This window comes from Hyla sarda, chromosome 9 (assembly GCF_029499605.1).
Source record: "Hyla sarda isolate aHylSar1 chromosome 9, aHylSar1.hap1, whole genome shotgun sequence".
NCBI lineage: Eukaryota > Metazoa > Chordata > Amphibia > Anura > Hylidae > Hyla > Hyla sarda.
In genome coordinates this window covers 121332243-121353470 of record NC_079197.1, presented here as the reverse complement: position 1 = coordinate 121353470, position 21228 = coordinate 121332243, and the positions used below count along the sequence as shown (strand labels likewise).

The 21228-nt window shown below is 42.9% G+C and overlaps 1 protein-coding gene and 1 long non-coding RNA gene across 7 annotated transcripts in view; one reads left to right on the top strand and one right to left on the bottom strand.

Moving 5' to 3' along the window:
* Positions 1-21228, bottom strand: part of ATP11C (ATPase phospholipid transporting 11C) — a 190750-nt gene that overhangs the window by 50788 nt on the left and 118734 nt on the right. For all 6 annotated transcript variants that reach the window (XM_056540795.1, XM_056540791.1, XM_056540793.1 and 3 more), the window contains 7 exons: positions 20269-20316; positions 19352-19416; positions 16461-16542; positions 10478-10628; positions 7769-7966; positions 3544-3696; positions 532-689 (listed from right to left, as the gene is read on the bottom strand). In XM_056540795.1, the coding sequence (XP_056396770.1) occupies positions 532-689; positions 3544-3696; positions 7769-7966; positions 10478-10628; positions 16461-16542; positions 19352-19416; positions 20269-20316 (855 nt within the window). The remainder of the gene's footprint in view (positions 1-531; positions 690-3543; positions 3697-7768; positions 7967-10477; positions 10629-16460; positions 16543-19351; positions 19417-20268; positions 20317-21228) is intronic.
* Positions 1-21228, top strand: part of LOC130291687 (uncharacterized) — a 54797-nt gene that overhangs the window by 12625 nt on the left and 20944 nt on the right. The gene's annotated exons all lie outside the window — the stretch shown is intronic.

The window sequence follows — 21228 nt, the reverse complement described above, 5'->3', positions numbered from 1 at the left end:
TTTTTTAAATTATGCTGAGAAGCAATCAGATCATTATACAAGATTGTAGATGTGCGACCATGTCTGTCTTCTACCTGAATTCACATTGCAGCTATTATGTTGACTGACTGCATTGTAAGGAATATATGGGGAGATTTATCAAAACCTGTGCAGAGGAAGAGTGGTGTAGCTGCCCATAGCAATCAATCAGATTGCTTCTTTCATTTTCCACAGGCCTCTTTAGAGGCCTGTGGAAAATGAAAGAAGCGATCTGATTGGTTGCTATAGGCATCTGCACCACTCTTCCTCTGCACAGGTTTTGATAAATCTCCCCCATAGATTCCAATCTTTCCACCTCTCTGCCGTGTCTCTGCATGTTTTCCGGCCACCACAAGCACACCCCGAAGGGAGTCGGGTCCTTAATCTCTAGATAGGTGGGGGTCCCACCTCTAGAAACTGTACCTATCAGACAGCTATATGGCATACCCTGTAGATATACCATAAATGTCAAAACAGGACAGAATGTAAAACGGAATATAAACTGGTGCTAACTTTTTGGCTCCATGGACCAACGCGATTTCATCAGGAGAAGAGGAGACGTAAGAACATTGGTTCCCCGATGGTGCTGCGGGTCCATCCATCTGACACTCTTCTTTCATCTGCACTGTATGACAGAGACATAGCGCTCGCAAGAACAGTTCCTCCCTATCCTAGAAGGCATTAAAGAGGAGACAACGTTACACGTTTAACTGGTGAGATTTACAGGTCATTTGGTATGGACTCTAAAGAAACTTTATTTATTAAAAAAGGTAAGTTTGGTGGAAAAACAAAAACAAACATATTTCTAATCAACTTTTTATACAATATGTAATAAAAAAAATACATATATCTTAATCCTTCCAGTACTTATCAGCTGCTGTATGATCCAGGGGTTAGTTGTGTAGTTCTTTCCAGTCTGACCACAGTGCTTTCTGCTGCCACTTCTGTCTGTCTCAGGAACTGCCCAGAGCAGGAGAGGTTCACTATGGGGATTTGCTCCTGCTCTGGAAAGTTCTTGACATGAACACAGGTGGCAGCAGAGAACATTGTGGTCAGACTGGAAAGAACTACACAACCTCTTCTTGAGCATACAGCAGCTGATGAGTACTGGCGATATTAAGATTTTTAAATAAAAGTCATCTACAAATCTGTATACGGTAATTTTATGGCACCAGTTGATTTTAAAACTTTTTTTTTCCTTAGAAGTACCACTTTGAGAACACAGGATTTTAAAATCTCATCTTTAAAAAATCCCTCCTTCCCTACTGTCTACCACAGCTGTGTACTGCTGCATGTGAAGACTGAAGTGGTGCTTAGCCCAAACATTGCTTCCTCTTCTATCTAGTGTGTCGCTACATATAGAACACACATAGGGTGTCCGTATTGTGGCTATTACATAATGACACATATGGACATGGCTGCAGTAGACATGGATGCGCTTTCCTATACAGTGGTCCCTCAACATACGATGGTAATCCGTTCCAAATGGACCATCGTTTGTTGAAACCATCGCATGTTGAGGGATCCGTGCAATGTAAAGTATAGGACAGAGGTCTACAACCTGGGGTCCTCCAGATGTTGCAAAACTACAACACCCAGCATGCTCGGACAGCCAACGGCTGTCCGGGCATGCTGGGAGTTGTAGTTTTGCAACATCTGGAGGTCCGCAGGTTGAAGAGCACTGGTATTGGAGGTTATTCTCAAGTGTCCCTGCCGCTCCGAACCGTCACCGCTCGTCACCGCTGCCCAGGATGTCACCTTCCATCGCTGTCGCCGCGTCCCCGTGGTGTCCCCGATGCTCCGGCAAGGCCTCTGCTTCCCCAGCATCCTCGCTCTCCGTCGCTGCCATCACGTCACTACGCACGCCGCTCCTATTGCATGACGTGACAGCGTGCGCAGCGACGTGATGGCGACGATGGAGAGCGCCGACGATGCAGGGGATCCTGAAGAGGACGCGCCGGAGCCCCGAGGACAGGTAAGTGATCGTCAGCGGACCACACAGGGCACCGTAAACGGCTATCCGGTGGCAGCTGAAGCAGTCTGCGCTGCCATATAGCCGTTTATGCGATGGCCCCGACATACAAAAGCATCGTATGTTGATGCTGCCTTCAACATGCGATGGCCTCTGAGAGACCATCGTATGTTGAAATGATCGTATGTTGGGGCCATCGTAGGTCGGGGGGGGGGGGGGGTCACTGTATTGAACAGGTTGAGCTGGTGTCATAAAAAGAAAATTGTCCTATTTGCCCAGTGTACTCTGACATTTTGGACAGATATGCCCAATGTCCGTCCCAAGCAGGAGAGATGCTGTATGATGGAAGCTCCGGAGATATCAATGGAACAGTTTTTGTTCCACCTCTCCTGCTTTAAAGAAGATAAATTGCGGATGTCTGGTAGAAATTCATCTCTATGTGCATGTCTGGGGATTGTGCAGTGTGCAAAACTGTCTCATCAGAACGTTTCATTCTCATTGCCCGATCTCCCTACCTACACCTTGTGGAAGAGGAAAAGCAACACTGGTGCTCCTGTCCTCATATCCTGTCCTCATATCCCGACCTCATATCTCATCCTCACCCCCTGACCCTATTTCCAATTTAACTCATGCAGCTGAAGTCAAGCTGAAAACCGCACTGAACGTCTGGTCAGGGCAGTACACAGATACATGCTGATCGCATATCTGCAACATTTTGTCCACCATTTGAGAAGCTAGCAAAAAGACAGCACTGATAAGTTGTAAGAAGCCAGGCACTGAGATAGCCATGCCAGAAGTAAGACATTTAAAGGAAATATATATATATATATATATATATATATATATATATATATATATATATATAATAAGATGCAGATGTTTTGTTTCAAAGAAAGAGATTCAGGTACTGACCATTTGCTACTTTGCATGCAGGGGAAACACAAAGGGCTAAATCAGTAGTGGAGCTCCAGCTATTGCAACACTACAACTTTCCTACAATGCCCTACACTCCTGCAGGTACACCACTAGGTGTATAATCACCCGCAGAGAACCCTACAGGAGACAATTACCACTCCAAATCCAAATTTTAATAACATCACCAACATGACATAAGTCAATACTAAAAGGCTGAGACGCATTTTAGCTAAGTAGCAGCCTCCTCAGGGGACTAAAGTGGTTGAATATGTTTAGATGTATCCAGGGAAACTGGAGTAGTAGTGCATACCTCTACTATGATATACAGACAACTTAAATAAATAGAGTGATGGCTCATTCCTCTTAAGCCCATAAAAAAAGTTCAGTGATCAGCTGACAAACGAGAAAAAGCGTGGTCATTAGTTGAGCGCATCTTTTGTGTGGCCAATAAAATCATTGTCATTGGCCACACATCACCTTGTGTAAACAGGATGTGTGGCCGACAATGATGAAGTGAAAAGACGCAAGAGCGATCCAGTGGTCATTTGTGCTGCCCACATGCATTAAAATGTGAGCCATACTTTACTATGGTCACTCGCAAAGAAATACGTCAGCTTCACTATGCAGAAGAATATTACCTTAGCAGCTTTTCCATAGATTCCAGCAGGACAATCAGGTACATCAAGTCCATCTCCAGTCTCCTTGTATTTGTAGCCATCTATGCAGCATTCAATAAACTCCATAGAGTTTTCTGTAAGTGTGCCAGTCTTATCAGTAAACACATACTCCACCTATGGAAGCAAAGACAAAGCTGGGAATTGTACAATGTTTTTGAAAAAACAGAACTACAGTGGGCAAAAAAAGTATTTGGTCAGCCACCATTGTGCACGTTCTCCCACTTAAAAAGAGAGAGAGAGAGGCCTGTAATTTTCATCATAGGTATACCTCAACTATGAGAGACAGAATGAGAAAAAAAATATCCATAAAATCAGATTGTCTGATTTTAAAAATAATTAATTAGCAAGTTATGGTAGAAACTAAGTATTTAGTCAATAACAAAAGTTCATCTCAATACTTTGTTATATACCCTTTGTTGGCAATGGCAGAAATCAAACGTTTTCTGCAACTCTTCACAAGGTTTTCACACACTGTTGCTGGTATTTTGGCCCATTCCTCCATGCAGATCTCCTCTAGAGCAGTGATGTTTTGGGACTGTCACTTGGCAACACAGACTTTCAACTCCCTCCAAAGGTTTTCTATGGGGTTGAGATCTGGAGACTGGCTAGGCCACTCCAGGGCCTTGAAATTCTTCTTACGAATCCACTCCTTCATTGCCCAGGTGGTGTGTTTGGGATCAATGTCATGCTGAAAGACCCAGCCACATTTCATCTTCAGTGTCCTTGCTGTTGGAAGGAGGTTTTCACTCAAAATCTCATGATACATGGCCCCATTGATTCTTACCTTTACACGGTTCATCGTCCTGTTCCCTTAGCAGAAAAACAGCCCCAAAGTATGATGTTTCCACCCCCATGCTTCACAGTAGGTATGGGGTTCTTTGGATGCAGCTCAGCATTCTTTCTCCTCCAAACACGACAAGTTGAGTTTTTACCGAAAAGTTCTACTTTGGTTTCATCTGACTATATGATATTCTCCCATTACTCTTCTGGATCCTCCAAATGCTCTCTAGCAAACTTCAGATGGGCCCAGACATGTACTGGCTTAAGCAGGGGGACATGTCTGGCACTGCATGATTTGATTCCATGGCGGCGTAGTGTGTTACTGATAGTAGCCTTTGTTACTTTGGTCTCAGCTCTCTGCAGGTCATTCATTAGGTCCCCCCGTGTGTTTCCGTGATTTTTGCTCACCGTTCTTGTCATCATTTTGACACCAAGGGGTGGGATCTTGCGTGGAGCCCCAGAGGGAGATTATCAGTGGTCTTGTATGTCTTCCATTTTCTAATAATTGCTCCCACAGTTTATTTCTTCACACCAAGCAGTTTGTCTATTGCATATTCAGTCTTCCCTGCCTGGTGCAGGTCTACAATTTTGTTTCTGGAGTCCTTCGACAGTTCTTTTGTCTTGGCCATAGTGAAGTTTGGAGTGTGACTGTTTGAGGTTGAAGACAGGTGTCTTTTATACAAGTTCAAACAGGTGCCATTAATACAGGTAATGAGTGTAGGACAGAGGAGACTCTTAAAGAAGAAGTTACAGGTCTGTAAGACCCAGAAATCTTGCTTGTTTGTAGGTGACCAAATACTTATTTTCCACCATAATTTGCTAATAAATTCTTAAAAAATCAGACAATGTGATTTAATGTATTTTTTTTCTCATTATGTCTCTCATGGTTGAGGTATACCTATGATGAAAATTACAGGCCTCTCATCCTTTTAAGTGGGAGAACTTGAACAATTGGTGGCTGACTAAATACTTTTTTGCCCACTGTATATGCAGATTTATATTCTCATCAAATTCTAATTTGGGCATTTACAGTATATATTAAAGATGAAGCCTTCCCAATGCCGGGGGTGGTGTGATCTATGCCCATTCTGTAAAACATAGAAGAAATAAGCCTCTTACTTACCTCTGGCACTCCTGCCATGCCTTCGGCATCCTGATCCGGTCCTCTGTGCGATCCTCTTTCTGAGCTGCAGCATCATATATTGGGCCCGGGAAAAGGATTGCGCAGGAGACCAGAGCAGGACACAGGAGTCACCATGGGAGCGCTGGAGGTGAGTATTTTTATACTTTTCAATTATTCTATTTTTCCTTCTGCTTTTGCTCTATCTGCAGTAGCACATAATTAAATATGCGTGACATCACAGGATACACATATGCGGGGGAAATTATGTCCTATTCTGACCCCTATAACTTTTTTATTTCTCCTTATACGGGCCTGTTTGAGGGCTCATTTTTTGCGCCCCGATCTGTAGTTTTTAACAGTTTGGTTAAATAGTTTTAACCAGTTTTGTTTTGCTGTGACTTTTCGTTAATTTTATTTGGGAGTTGCAGTTGTTACTAACTACCCAAAGGAAAAAAACTACAACTCCCAGCATGTTAGACTATATAGTAGTATATAGTATAGGTCAATGTTTCCCAACCAGGGGTGCCTCCAGTTGTTGCAAAACTACAACTCCCAGCATGCCCCGACAGCCAACGGCTGTCCGGGCATTCAGGGAATTGTAGTTTTGCAACAGCTGGTGGTGCTCTGGTTGGGAAATACTGGTATAGTATATGGTGCAACATTTTGGGAGTTGGAGGATTGGTTGGATAAATACTGGCCATTGCATTGCCAGTATTTCTAATATAAAAATACCGGCAGGGTGGCCAAAATACCGGCTGTGTCGGTAAAATATTGGCCAGGTGGCAACCCTAGCCTGGGTTGATGTCTCACATGCTAAGGAACTAATCAACATCTCCGGGCATATGGATCCTACAGATGGCGGCAAGCTGATCCTCTAGGTTTTACTACATTTTACACTTACTTTTAAATTGACTTCCTCTAAAGCAAAAAATGTATATTATGTATTGTCAGGCCCAAGGCCTGATTATTAAAATCCTATATGTATATTATAAATTATAACTGTGTGTGAGGTATTATCCAAGACCTGGGGGTGGAGGTCATTCAGACTGTGGGTTTGTGTATTGCATTTTATTGGGGGTCTGGCTGTTTGTTTACATCTCCTTTGAAGTCAAAGGCTTTTTTGAAGTCATGCACTCTGGTCCCATCATATAATCAAACAGATAAGGGGCCAGGAAGAGAGAAGACCCCCTGGTGGGATCAGAGGGGAGGGGGGAATGGAGTCTTCCTCCCAAGAAAGCAGATATGAAATTTAAAACAATGCTAGACTCAAAGTAGGGTGTTCAATGCTGTGCAACAAGCAGACAAGACCATCCTAAGAACAGCTGGAACTCCCTCTCATGGACTGCTATATCATCATGCTGTAAGAACTTCATCTTTTGCTTTCTGAACTTGTCTTGCAAAACTCTTTTATATATATTTTTGTACCTGTATGTCATTTGTTTCTGTATTTTTATATAGTCAGCACTGTGATACCTTTTATCAGATTAAATGTTTAATTAATCAGCTCTGGTCTTTGATCTCTAAATATATGAGCTCACCTTTCTGAAGGCGGCTCTGGTGGAAACACGTTTATCTAAGGGTTAATTTGGTGACTTGCTGGGAATAGTAGTGGAAACCCAGAGGTCTGGTGGCCTTAACCCTTGCACCATCACACCCTCTCTAATGTCTTGGCTGGACCGATAGGGTGTGATCGTGCCATGTATATAGCACATATAAGACATGCCCATTTTACCAAGGCCATTTCCACTTTACAACAAGCCACTCCCTCTTGGCAAGCATGGCACAAATCATCTTTTTGTGTAATTTGTTTTACACAATCTGTCTCATAACATACGCACATGCCAAAATTCAATTCTATTGGAATTGGAATTCTATCGGAATAAATCACTTTTATATCTACAAATTCATCTGAGAGTCTGCACCCTATTGATGTCGCATTTTTCCAGAGGTACTCCCTGCCTTCACCTTGCTTTGCCAAAATTCTGACACACACACATATTGATCTCTCCCCCCCCCAGTGTTTTAGGCCTGTGCCTCCTTCAACTGTTTCCCAGCCGAAAATGAAATGCTCGGAAGATTAACCCCTCTGTTCTCTGAAGGATACCTACAAAACATGCAGAAACAGAGACTCGACCTCTCTGTTTTAGGAGTTGGCACAGTTGGTGGCGGTAAGACCCCCTATATCAGACATTAATGGCTGCAATACTCGATATACCGCAGCAGAGGTAGAAAAACTATAAAATATTTTCTATATCTTATAGAACACACACAACAATGTCCTACCTGCCCAAGCTCCTCATTGAGGTCAGAGGTGTTCACCAGGGCGCCCTCCTTTATTTCTTCATCATACATGTCCTTATCCCAAGCAATGAAGAAAGATCCTAAGAACTTTTGCATTTCCACAGTGACATACATGGACACAGGAATGATGAAGTTGAACAGGACCATGAAGGAAAGGAAATCTGTAAAAATCTTCAATAGCTATAAACAAGAGGGGAAGAAAACATCATTAACCTGTACTGTATCATGCCATGCGGATAAGACAAATTGCTTGACAAGATGTTTATACGGTTCGACAGCACTTCTTCCTGATATCATTGAGCGCCTGCAAATCTAAACACCTGAGTCTTTTTTTTTGTTTTTTTACATCTGTTTCTGAAAAAAAAAAAAAGGGTGACAATGCAAAACCATCACTATGGAAATAAATGGGTTCAAACCCAGCTTTCCTTAAGTACTGAATGGCAATTATTTGGTTGATATAAAAACAGACATGGTATCCAGATAATAGATACGGGGTCTTCATGTAGGCCAGTTTTCCCAACCAGTTTGCCTCTAGCTGTTGCAAAACTACAACTTCCAGCATGCTCGGACAGCCGAAGGCATGCTGGGAGTTGTAGTTTTGCAACAGCTAGAGGCACACTGGCTGGGAAAAACTGATGCAGGCGCTTATTTATTGTACAGGTTCCCAGGAGTCTCTGGGTATTTAAAAACAAAAAATCTAGCTCATTGACTTCAGAAATGGTGGGGATCACATCAAGTATAAGTTTAGGGTGAGGAAAAAGCCTTCCCTTAGTATTTTAAAGGGGTACTCCACTGGAAAACATTTTTTTTTTAAATCAACTGGCGCCATAAAGTTATACAGATTTGTAAATTACTTCTATTAAAAAATCCTTCCAGTACTTATCAGCTGCTGTATGACTCACAGGAAGTTCTTTTCTTTTTGAATCTCCTTTCTACCTGACCAAGGTGCTCTCTGCTGACACCTCTGTCCATTTTAGGAACTGTCCAGAGTAGGAGCAAATCCCCATAGCAAACCTTTCCTGCTCCAGACAGTTCCTAACAAGGGGATTTGCTCCTACTCTGGACAGTTCCTAAAATGGACAGAGATGTCAGCAGAGAGCACTGTGGTCATAAAGAAAGGAAATTCAAAAATTAAAGAACTTCCTGTGGAGCAAATAGCAGCTGATAAGTACTGGAAGGATTAAGGTTTTTTAATAGAAGTCATTTATAAATATGTTTAACTTTCTGGCACCAGTTGATTAATTATAAATTTTTTTTCTTCCAGTGGAGTACCCCTTTAATGGGTTTTGTCTGTAAGACTTTCAATTGTTAGTAGATTTCTGGGGAGAAAACACTAGGATATCACCTGTATAAAGGTTGCATTTCACCCAATAGAAGGATATCTTTAGGCTGTAACTTTCTATATGATGCATTTAACAAAGGAACAAGAGTGGTAATATATATCTTTAAAATTACCATATCAACTCCCAACTACTACATAACAAATGGAGCCATCTGTATTGCTTTCAGCTTGACTCACTAAATATTGACGGACTACCCCTTTTACCTTCTTACCATGTGATCAGTTTATTAACCTTCTTCCAAAGTTATTATTAGCAGGGGTTATATAAATCCACACTTAGGCTGGGTTCACACCACATTTTTGCAATATAGTTCCCGTATCAGGTTTTTGATTTAAAAAAAACTGATTCCTCAAAACCTGACTAAACAGTATCAAAACGTGTTTACACATTTTGATCCATATATGGTTTGAAAAATGATGCCCGGTTGCATCAGTTTTTTAAAAGAAAAAAAATGTATACGTTTTTAACTTTTCATTCCATTATGAATACAGTTTCACTTGTTTGACTGAAATTCCAAGAAAAAAAACTGGACAAAGTAAAAAACCGGATGGTGAAACGCACATACGGTTCTGTACGGTTCCCATTCACTCCCATGTAAAAAAAAAAAATGCATTACAATACAGTTTTTCACCTGGAACAAAAACTGTAGTAGGCTACGGTTTTGGGTATGGGGAAAAAAAACTGAGAAAACCGTACACTATGCAAAACGAACACAACCGGATGCATCGTTTGGCATACGGTTTTCAATGGAGAGTCAATTCATACAGTTTTCAATACGTTTCCGTACAGTTTTCAACGTATAGGGGAACTGTATTGCACAAACGTGGTGTTAACCCAGCCTAACAGAGCAGAGATGTTATTAGTAAGTACATGTTTTTATTTTGCAGGAAAGAGAAAAATGTCCAGCGCTTGACTCGGGGAGCAGGAACTTTTAATTAGAATCCACAGGAAAACATACAGGAACACAAATGCGTGTGACGCATTTCGGCTTGTTGTCACCAAGCCTTAGTCATACACTTTGTGTTTGTGTATGTTTTTATTTTATCTCTAAAGTCCTATGGCTGATCTCAGTAGTCTTTTTCAGTGGGGAATATGTTACACACATATATTTATGTATCGTGTATATGATGTATGTGATGTAGATCAGAGCAAAACTATCCAGCTGGATAAGGGTGCACCATCCAGGATCTTCTTTGCTCTTCAGTTTCAGGGACAACACCTACAGTATATTCTCACATGACTGTTAAAATAATATTATTGTCAAGCAGGTACTTTATACAGATACTGGGAAATACTGATGCAGGAACAGAGCTCCATTATACTATCCAGATTGCGTACACAACAATACCTTGAATGATTCTTTTTCTTTGCGTGTTTTCTCATTGTACCATGGCTCATCGTTGGCAGGATTACTCTGCCATACGTATTTCAGTGTTGTACAGATGGAAGCTTTGGAGACCAGGATAGACAGGTACACTATTAAAAAGGCATTTATTGATCTAAATGGAAAAGAAAAAAAAATGATTAAAATAATTAACTAGAAATGCACCTATTAAAGGGGTAGTCCTGGGAACTTAACCTAACCCCTTACTTACCCCATGAGTTAGGGCATAAGGGTCTGTCCGCTGGGATGCCCCTGCGATCTCATTTATGGGGCTTGGTTATTTACCCAGTCCTTTGGAGACCAGAAGGAGTGATGGCCAGCTCCACCAATCACAGACTGAGATGGGATCCAATCTAAAATGGTAATTGGCTTAGCGGGCCGTCACACAAGCATGTTTCTACAGGTGGGGGCACTCTGGGGACTGGTAAGTAGCCGTGCCCCATACAAGAGATTTCAAGGGGGGGGGGGGGGGGGGGTGGATACTGTGAATAGGTGACAAGTTAGGTTCCTAGAAGTAATCCTTTAAGTATAGAGTAGACAAACAGAAACACAAATCATCGCACTCATTTCTTCTCATCATAAATATAATTTTGTGGCTTTGTTGGGTAAAGTGCTTTCTAAAGAAGTCCTATCATTTTTATAAACTTCTGACTCGTGAAGTTTTGATCCGTGGTGTCAGTTTTTGACATTGGCATTAGCCGCCAACAAACCTTCTCTGGCAGATATTGGCAACAGCCCTCAGCTGCCTAAACCAGCCAGGAGTCACCAAGTATGGGAGGCCGGCTCCAGTCCCAAGTACTCTCCATTCACAGTGCCACGGATATAAAGACCACGCCTCATTAAAGGGTTAAGAACGTACTTCAGCAATACACAGATGAATGACACACGCAGAGGCAATTGTAACCTCACTGTTATCAGTACCTTGGCTATCAGGGGGTGAGATCAGTTTACTCTGGGAACTAAGAGCTTGTTAAATAAAAGGTTATAAACCTAACAGAAAGTCAACAGAAACAAACAGGACTTTCCTGAGTTAGATCCTTATAATGCAGCTTCGCATACCAGAATGTGTTTACCGTATATACTCGAGTATAAGCCTAGTTTTTCAGCATGATTTTTCATGCTGAAAACGCCCCCCTCGGCTTATACTCGAGTGAACTCTCCGCCTGTCAATCCTTTCTCAGTGGTCTTAAACCTGCGGACCTCCTGAGGTTTCAAAACTACAACTCCCAGTATGCCCGGGCATGCTGGGTGTTGTAGTTATGAAACCTCTGGAGGTCCGCAGGTTGAAAACCACTGCGACCTTCGTCATCGTCCAGCCGATGGCTGTCCGGGCATGCTGGGAGTTGTAGTTTTGCAACATCTGGAGGTCCGCAGGTTGAAGACCACTGACGAAGGGATTTACATGCGGTGATGATGATGAAGGGGGGGGGGGGGGATGACGATGGGGGTCTGGATGATTACATAGGGGGATGATGTATTTGCCACCCTAAGATTATAGTCGAGTCAATAACTTATTTTTTTTTTTTTCTTTCCTCCTGTTTTTTTTGGGGGGTAAATTAGGGGCCTCGGCTTATATTCGGGTCGGCTTGTACTCGAGTATATACGGGATTGAATAACTAAGTTGTATACACTTGTCCAATTAAAACGTTCTCAATCTTTTCCTTACAGTTCACAAGATCTCTGCTTGCAGTCATTTTATTGAAACCTTAAAGGGGTACTCCGGTGGAAAACTTTTTTTTTTTTTTTTTATTAACTGGTGCCAGAAATTCAACAGATTTGTAAATTACTTCTATTAAAAAATCTCAATCCTTCCAGTACTTATTAGCATCTGTACACTACAGAGGAAATTCTATTCTTTTTGGATTTCTTTTCTGTCACGAACACAGTGCTCTCTGCTGACATCTCTGTCCATTTTAGGAACTGTCCAGAGCAGGAGAAAATCCCCAAAGCAAACATATACTGCTCTGGACAGTTCCTAAAATGGACAGAGGTGTCAGCAGAGAGCACTGTGTTCGTGACAGAAAAGAAATCCAAAAAGAAAAGGATTTCCTCTGTAGTATACAGACGCTAAGAAGTACTGGAAGTATTAAGAAGATTTTTTATTAGAAGTAATTTACAAATCTGTTTAACTATCCGGCACCAGTTGATTTAAAAGTTTTCCACCAGAGTACCCCTTTAACCGTTTATCTCCAGTGGATGAACACCTTTCCTAATCCTATGAGGGACATAGGGCTTGTATCAGGAATACATGACCTGATTTGTATTCACTGGAAGAACACAATATAAGTTCTGATTCAATGACTGCATAGTTACATAGTTAGTACGGTCGAAAAAAGACATACCGTATATACTCGAGTATAAGCCGAGACCCCTAATTTCAACCCAAAATCCCAAGAAAAGTTATTGACTCGAGTATAAGCCTAGGGTGGGAAATACATCATTCCCCCCTGTCATCATCCAGACCCTCATCATCATCATCATCACCTGTCATCATCCCCTTGTCATCATCCCACACATCCCCCCTTCATCATCCCACACCCCCCCCTTCATCATCCCCTTGTCATCATCCCCACCCCCCTTCATCATCCCATACCCCCCCTTCATCATCCTCTTGGCATCATCCCACACCCCCCCTTCATCATCCTCTTCTCATCATCCGCCCTCAGTGGTCTTCCACCTGCGGACCTCCAGAGGTTTCAAAACTACAACTCCCAGCAAGCCCGGGCAGCCATCGGCTGTCCGGGCTTGCTGGGAGTTGTAGTTTTGAAACCTCCGGAGGTCTGCAGGTTGAAGACCACTGCGGCCTTCGACATCCTCCAGCCCCCTCTCACCCCCTTTAGTTCTGTACAGTACTCACCTCCGCTCGGCGCTGGTCCGGTGCTGCAGGACTGTCCGGAGAGGAGGTGGTCTGGTGGGATAGTGGTTCCGGGCTGCTATCTTCACTGGGGGCACCTCTTCTCCGCGCTTCCGGCCCGGAATAGAGGCGTTGCCTTGACAATGACGCAGAAGTACGTTGCCAATGAATGTACCTCTGCGTCGTTGTCAAGGCAACGTGACTATACTGGGGCCGGGCCCGAAGCGATTAGAAGAGGCCTCCCCGGTGAAGATAGCAGCCCGGAACCACTATCCCACCAGACCACCTCCTCTCCGGACAGTCCTGCAGCACCGGACCAGCGCCGAGCGGAGGTGAGTACTGTACAGAACTAAAGGGGGGTGAGAGGGGGCTGCATGATGTCGAAGGCCGCAGTGGTCTTCAATCTGCGGACCTCCGGAGGTTTCAAAACTACAACTCCCAGCAAGCCCAGACAGCCGATGGCTGCCCGGGCTTGCTGGGAGTTGTAGTTTTGAAACCTCTGGAGGTCCGCAGGTTGAAGACCACTGCGGGTCGAGAGTTCACTCGAGTATAAGCCGAGGGGGGTGTTTTCAGCACGAAAAATCGTGCTGAAAAACTCTGCTTTTACTCGAGTATATACGGTACGTCCATCAAGTTCAACCAGGGAATTGTAGTGTAGCGCGATATTGGGGAAGGGATGGGATTTTATATTTCTTCATAAGCATTAATGTTATTTTGTTCCAGGAATGTATCTAACCCTGTTTTAAAGCTGTTAATTGTTCCTGCTGTGACCAGTTCCTGAGGTAGACTGTTCCATAAGTTCACAGTTCTCAGGGTAAAGAAGGCGTGTCGCCCCTTGAGACTAAACCTTTTCTTCTCCAGACGGAGGGAGTGCCCCCTCGTCCTTTGGGGGGGTTTAACCTTGAACAGTTTTTCTCCATATTTTTTGTATGGGCCCTTAATATACTTATATAGATTTATCATATCCCCCCTTAAACGTCTCTTCTCAAAATTAAACAATTGTAACTCCTTTAATCGCTCCTCATAGCTAAGATGTTCCATGCCCCATATTAGTTTAGTCGCGTGTCTCTGCACCCTTTCCAGCTCCACAGTGTCCCTTTTATGGACAGGTGACCAAAACTGAACAGCATATACCAGGTGAGACCGTACCAATGCTTTATAAAGGGGGAGTATTATGTCCCTGTCCCTTGAGTCCATGCCTCTTTTGATACATGACAATATCCTGCCGGCTTTGGAAGCAGCAGCCTGACATTGCATGCTATTCTGTAGTCTGTGATCTACAAGTACACCCAGATCCTTCTCTACTAGTGACTCTGCAAGTTTAATCCCCCCTAAGACATACGACGCATGCAGGTTATTAGTACCCAGATGCATAACTTTACATTTATCCACATTGAACCTCATTTGCCAAGTGGTTGCCCAGACACTTAGTCTATACAAGTCATCTTGTAACTTATGCAAGCATTGCATAACTTACCATACAAAGAATAAGCTTTACCAGCTGACACTGAACACCCCTTTAATTTGCAAGTTCCTTCTATGCTAAAGCAAAGAACTAATGAAAATCCAAGGTTGTGTAGACTATTATACTCTACATCTGTCTGGTAAATTCATGAGAAGACGCAGGTTGTTCTCATATAGCCCGCTGACAGTCCTGCATGGTGACAGCAGTAATCCTGATATACTTCAGAGCACTTCAGTGGCTTAAAGGGGTTTAACCCATTCTATGCTTAAACGGTCCATAAAATTGGAACCAATGGTGTTCTGACTGCTGAGACTAACCCCCCCCCCCCCACACACACACAGTTTCAGAGAATAGGGGCGTTCAAAACTTGTGCGGTCAATCTCTATCGCATCGAATAGGAGATACAGAGCACACATAGGTGAGACCCCCTTTAAATGGGTGTAGAGGCAGACAGGTCCTGCTAATTGCACCTTATGTATTACTAGTTGGTGCAGATGCAGATGAAAAATGTGTGACATAGGAATATGCAAAAAGAAAATGATGCCAGCACTCACTCATTGTGATGAATAATCATGGGGTCTTTATTAAAGGGGTTATCCAGGAAAAAAAAACTTTTTTATATATATCAACTGGCTCCAGAAAGTTAAACAGATTTGTAAATTACTTCTATTAAAAAATCTTAATCCTTTCAGTACTTATGAGCTTCTGAAGTTGAGTTGTTCTTTTCTGTCTGAGTGCTCTCTGATGACACGTGTTTCGGGAACCGCCCAGTTTAGAAGCAAATCCCCATAGGAAACCTCTTCTAAACTGGGCGGTTCCCGAGACTCGTGTCATCAGAGAGCACTTAGCCAGAAAAGAACAACCTTAACTTCAGAAGCTCATAAGTACTGAAAGAATTAAGATTTTTTAATAGAAGTAATTTACAAATACTTTCTGGAGCCAGTTGATATATATATATATATATAATAAATGTTTTTTCCTGGATAACCCCTTTAAAGAAAGTCACGCAGTACAGTCAGGTATGCAGGGAGAGGGAAAAGTGCAGCTCAGCCGAGCTCGTGTAGAAACTGTGCCGTTTCGCGGGTTCTCCCGCCTGGTCACGCCTTGAGGCGTGACCAAGCGGGAGAACCCGCGAAACGGCACAGCTTCTACACGAGCTCGGCTGAGCTGCAGTTTTCCCTCTCCCTGCACACCTGACTGTACTGCGTGACTTTCTTTAAAAAGACCCCACGATTATTCAGCACAACAGGTGAGTGCCGGCATCATTTTCTTTTTGCATACCCCTTTAAATAAGTGACGGGTGTATTTATCATTTTAGGAAAGCTTTTCATCTTAATCTGCACCATCCCAGCCTATTGATAGCCCCGCAGCCTGCACACACAGAATCCTGTTGGTAATGCTTGTCCTTGCACTAATAAAAACAACAGAGGGAAATCCTTTAATTAGAAATCTCCCTGTTGATTTTATTGAAAGGTCTAAAAGGAGAAACAACCTTGTCCTTGTCAGTGTTCACGGGAAATGCACAGGACAGCTTATCTGACCAGATAGAAGTACAATGTCAGCAGCGGACAGCACGGGAACATGTTCTATAAACTGGAGCAATGTGTTGTTTATACTGGGAGACTCACTTCTCCACTGCAGAGCGTTTCTGGGACTTTCCTTGGTAGTTTAAAGCCATTTTTGTCTCCATGCCGGTATACACTGCGACACCTGCAGAACATAAAAGGCAAGTTACAGAACAGCGGCCAGAACACTGCACAGAGAAGATAAGAGGGCAGCCTAATGCCAGGTGTTGTGTGACACTTCCAATACTGTGATGAAACATAACATATATATACACTATATACTCTAAAGAAACTCTAATTACTTTGGTGTGAAAACAACTTTTTACTTTCTTTAGCTGTGACTTTAGATTTTATTTTGCTACATGGATCAGGTTTGGTTATAGGAATACATAACTCCCACATTGCTTGTTTATTGTGTGTTCCTTGACAGAATTTTTGCAGTATATAGAAAAAATAAATCTATGACCAATTACCGTATATACTCGAGTATAAGCCGACCCGAGTATAAGCCGAGACCCCTAATTTCAACCCAAAATCCCAGGAAAAGTTATTGACTCGAGTATAAGCCTAGGGTGGGAAATACCTCATCCCCCCCTGTCATCATCCAGACCCGTCATTAACATCCTCATCATCATCCCCTTGTCATCATCCCACACATCCCCCCTTCATCATCCCCTTGTCATCATCCCACACATCCCCCCTTGTCATCATCCCACACATCCCCCCTTCATCATCCCCTTGTCATCATCCCACACATCCCCCCCTTATCATCCCACACATCCCCCCCTTATCATCCCACACATCCCCCCCTTCATCATCCCCTTATCATCCCACACATCCCCCCTTCATCATCCCCTTATCATCCCGCACATCCCCCCTTCATCATCCCCTTATCATCCCACACATCCCCCCCTTCATCATCCCCTTATCATCCCACACATCCCCCCCTTCATCATCCCCTTATCATCCCACACATCCCCCCTTCATCATCCCCTTGTAATCATCCCCACCCCCCTTCATCATCCCCACACCCCCCCTTCATCATCCTCTTCTCATCATTCGCCCTCAGTGGTCTTCAACCTGCGGACCTCCAGAGGTTTCAAAACTACAACTCCCAGCAAGCCCGGGCAGCCATCGGCTGTCCGGGCTTGCTGGGAGTTGTAGTTTTGAAACCTCCGGAGGTCCGCAGGTTGAAGACCACTGCGGCCTTCAACATCATCCAGCCCCCTCTCACCCCCTTTAGTTCTGAGTACTCACCTCCGCTCGGCGCTGGTCCGGTCCTGCAGGGCTGTCCGGAGAGGAGGTGGTCCGGGCTGCTATCTTCACCGGGGGCGCCTCTTCTCCGCTCTTCCGGCCCGGAATAGAGGCGTTGCCTTGACAATGACGCAGAAGTACGTTGGCAATGAACGCACCTCTGCGTCGTTGTCACGGCAACGTGACTATTCTGAGGCCGGGCCCGAAGCGCTTAGAAGAGGCCTCCCCGGTGAAGATAGCAGCCCGGAACCACTATCCCACCGGACCACCTCCTCACCGGACAGTCCTGCAGGACCGGACCAGCGCCGAGCGGAGGTGAGTACTCAGAACTAAAGGGGGTGAGAGGGGGCTGGATGATGTTGAAGGCCGCAGTGGTCTTCAACCTGCGGACCTCCGGAGGTTTCAAAACTACAACTCCCAGCAAGCCCGGACAGCCGATGGCTGCCCGGGCTTGCTGGGAGATGTAGTTTTGAAACCTCTGGAAGTCCGCAGGTTCAAGACCACTGCGGGTGGGGGAGTTCACTCGAGTATAAGCCGAGGGGGGTGTTTTCAGCACGAAAAATCGTGCTGAAAAACTCGGCTTATACTCGAGTATATACGGTATATATTTTTCGGTCAATGAACCTGTACGTGTGCATATTACTTTGATCAATTTTAAATTAAATATTTGTTTTTTACTTTGTTTGTTTAAATATTTGTTTTTTACTTCCCTAGGGCCACTAGTGGATTTCAAAATTAATTCCTTGTGCAACAAATTGCAAAACATGTTATTTGGTTTTCTTAGGACAAAAATAAAGAAATAACTAAATAAAGAGTTAGGGTACTTACTGTACATATAACAAAATCACACTCACCTGCCTGATCCAAATGGCATCTGGTCCCTGTTGCTCTATGCCTCCTTTAATGTGACCAATTTTTTTCCCAAGATACAACGCGTTTTGCTGCGGGAAAGCAGCTTCATCATTCAGGCCTGATGAAGCTGCTTTCCCACAGCGAAACGAGTTTTGGGAAATAAATTACCTCGATTTTAGCTGATCTCCATTCCTTTTGTATGCTGCGCCACGTGGAGCCGGCGTTCTCCTTGAAGCCAGACCGATTGAATACCTTGCCTAGCCGGAGGGCTGCGGATACACTACCTTTTGATGCGCTTACCATTGTTGGGTATGATGTTACAAAACCACATTTGGTGAGCTGCTGTTTTATTTCCCTTTTATACTGATTATCTCTCTTATCACACCGAGAAGTGCTCTCCCTTTTCTCCCCTTTAGTCCTTTAATGTGACGACACTGGTTGAAGTGGTAACTCGCCTTGTTCAATTATTCCCTAAGCAAGTATGTCCTGCAGGTCAGCAAAGTAAGCGGTGAGCAGTTTGGACCAGACGCTGTTGGAATGGCAGCAGATCAGGCAGGCAGTTTTTTTTTTTTTTTTAAATAAATGTGTTGCCTCCTGAGAAAAACCCTTTAATGGTCTATTCACGCGTACAGTATTCTGAGCAGATTTGATGCGCAGGATTTTCTGCTGCAGATTTCAATGTAAACCGAATGACTGAACACAGCTTGAAATCCGGCACATCAAATCTGCGCAGAATACTGTACATGTGAATAGACCCTAAATCAGATTAAAAAGCTATTGCTAGAGGATGTCAGCTAACTCATCATTATCAAGCAGAATATATGACTTAGGAAACTTCTTATACTTACCATAAATCTTCTTTGTATTTTTTAATGTAGCTCCTTTTAGCAGCAAATTGTCAGGGCCCAAAGATCTAAATAAAAGTCAATGAAACAACAACACTGTATTAACGGAGGATACACGTAGGGAAGGCTATCAATATCAGATTGGTGATGGTACTCAATGGGAGGAGCTGTGCCTGGTAGGAAATGATGAACACACAGCTCCCCACCCCTTTAATTTGCTGACCAGTGGGGATGTCAGGAGTCCGACCCCCACTGATCAGATACAGATGGTCTTTTCTTAGGATAGACAAATTTATATAAATAAATATATATATATATATATATATATATATATATATATATAAAGTGAAAAGGAGAGACAGCACTGATCATCTCAGCGTGTGCAAGTGATCATCCGAGAATGCCAACCCGGAAAAGCATACAAAAGTCCAAAGTGGATACAGCACCAAACAGCTGGGGACTCAAGCTTGTAGATGGAGTGAGACTTAATTTGCTATCCAATCTGCAACGTTTCGGCAACAAACTGCCTTTTTCAAGCATGCTTGAAAAAGGCAGTTTGTTGCCGAAACGTTGCACATTGGGTAGCAAATAAAGTCTCACTCCATCTACAAGCTTGAGTCCCCAGCTGTTTGGTGCTGTATCCACTTTGGACTTATATATATATATATATATATATATATATTGTAAAACAACATTGAAGGCTCCATAGTACTAACATGAGTGCACCATTGTCAATGTCAGCAGCATCAATAATATCTAGAACTAACATCAGTGCTTTGGAGCTCTTTAGAACCCTACAAAAATAACCTGTAGATGAGAAGAATGCTCACTGCACCTTGCTGGGGATGCTGAATTACCATACAACATATATACATTCTAATTACTTGTATATAAGAAGTGGTTTATATGAAGTGGTATACCTGGCTTTGACTTCCTGATTAGTGTGTATGTTCATTCGTCCAACAAACCTAGAATAAAATAAAAAGGTCTATATTACACCCTAAAATTAATCTTTAGAGTCTATTCACACGTATAGGATCCTGCACAGATTTGATGCACAGGATTTTCTGCTGCAGATTTCAATGTAAACTAAATGACTGAGCATAGTTTATAATCTGCAGCTACAAATCCTGCGCATCAAATCTGAGCAGGATCCTGTATGTGTGAACGTATTATTAAAGCAAGTCAACATGTGGATAAGGGAACAAGAGATCACTTATTTTAGGGTATGTTCACTTGGCATGAAAAGATGGCTGTAAAATACATAAGGAATTTCCATACATTTTTTATTTTACATGTGTTTTTTTATGTACATTTTATGCATATTTAACATTAAATACATACCAAATATCCTTTTAAAATCTCCTGTAAAAATTACACTTAACAGAAAAAAGCAAGAAAAAAGTTCTATATACTGTATGCTGGTCGTGTATTCAAATAAAACACTTGTATTTTGAAATGGAACATGGCCATATTATGCTACTTAGACTCAAATGCAACCATTTTTTGGGTTGGCTCAGTGATATTGTACATATCATGTGACCTATTGCAATAAAAAAAAAAAAAATGCAGTAAAGGTATCACCATAAGGTCAGTTGTTCTGGAGATCACTATGGGCGTTGTAAGGCACATTCTTTTCTGTATAGTATTTCTAGGTGAGCCTTCTGGATTGTCCTGTGACTTATTTGTTGCACTGTGCCCTTAGTTGTTGTGTCTCACATGCTATCTACAAGGTTTACTGACTTATCCGCTGGGTTATGGTATGTGCAGTCTACTGTGTGCACCTGGGCTGTGGTGATCTGACGTTTTCCTGGAGATACACCTTAACCCTTAGTAATACATGCCTTATCTTTGGGTTGTTCCCCACAAACTGGTGCTGT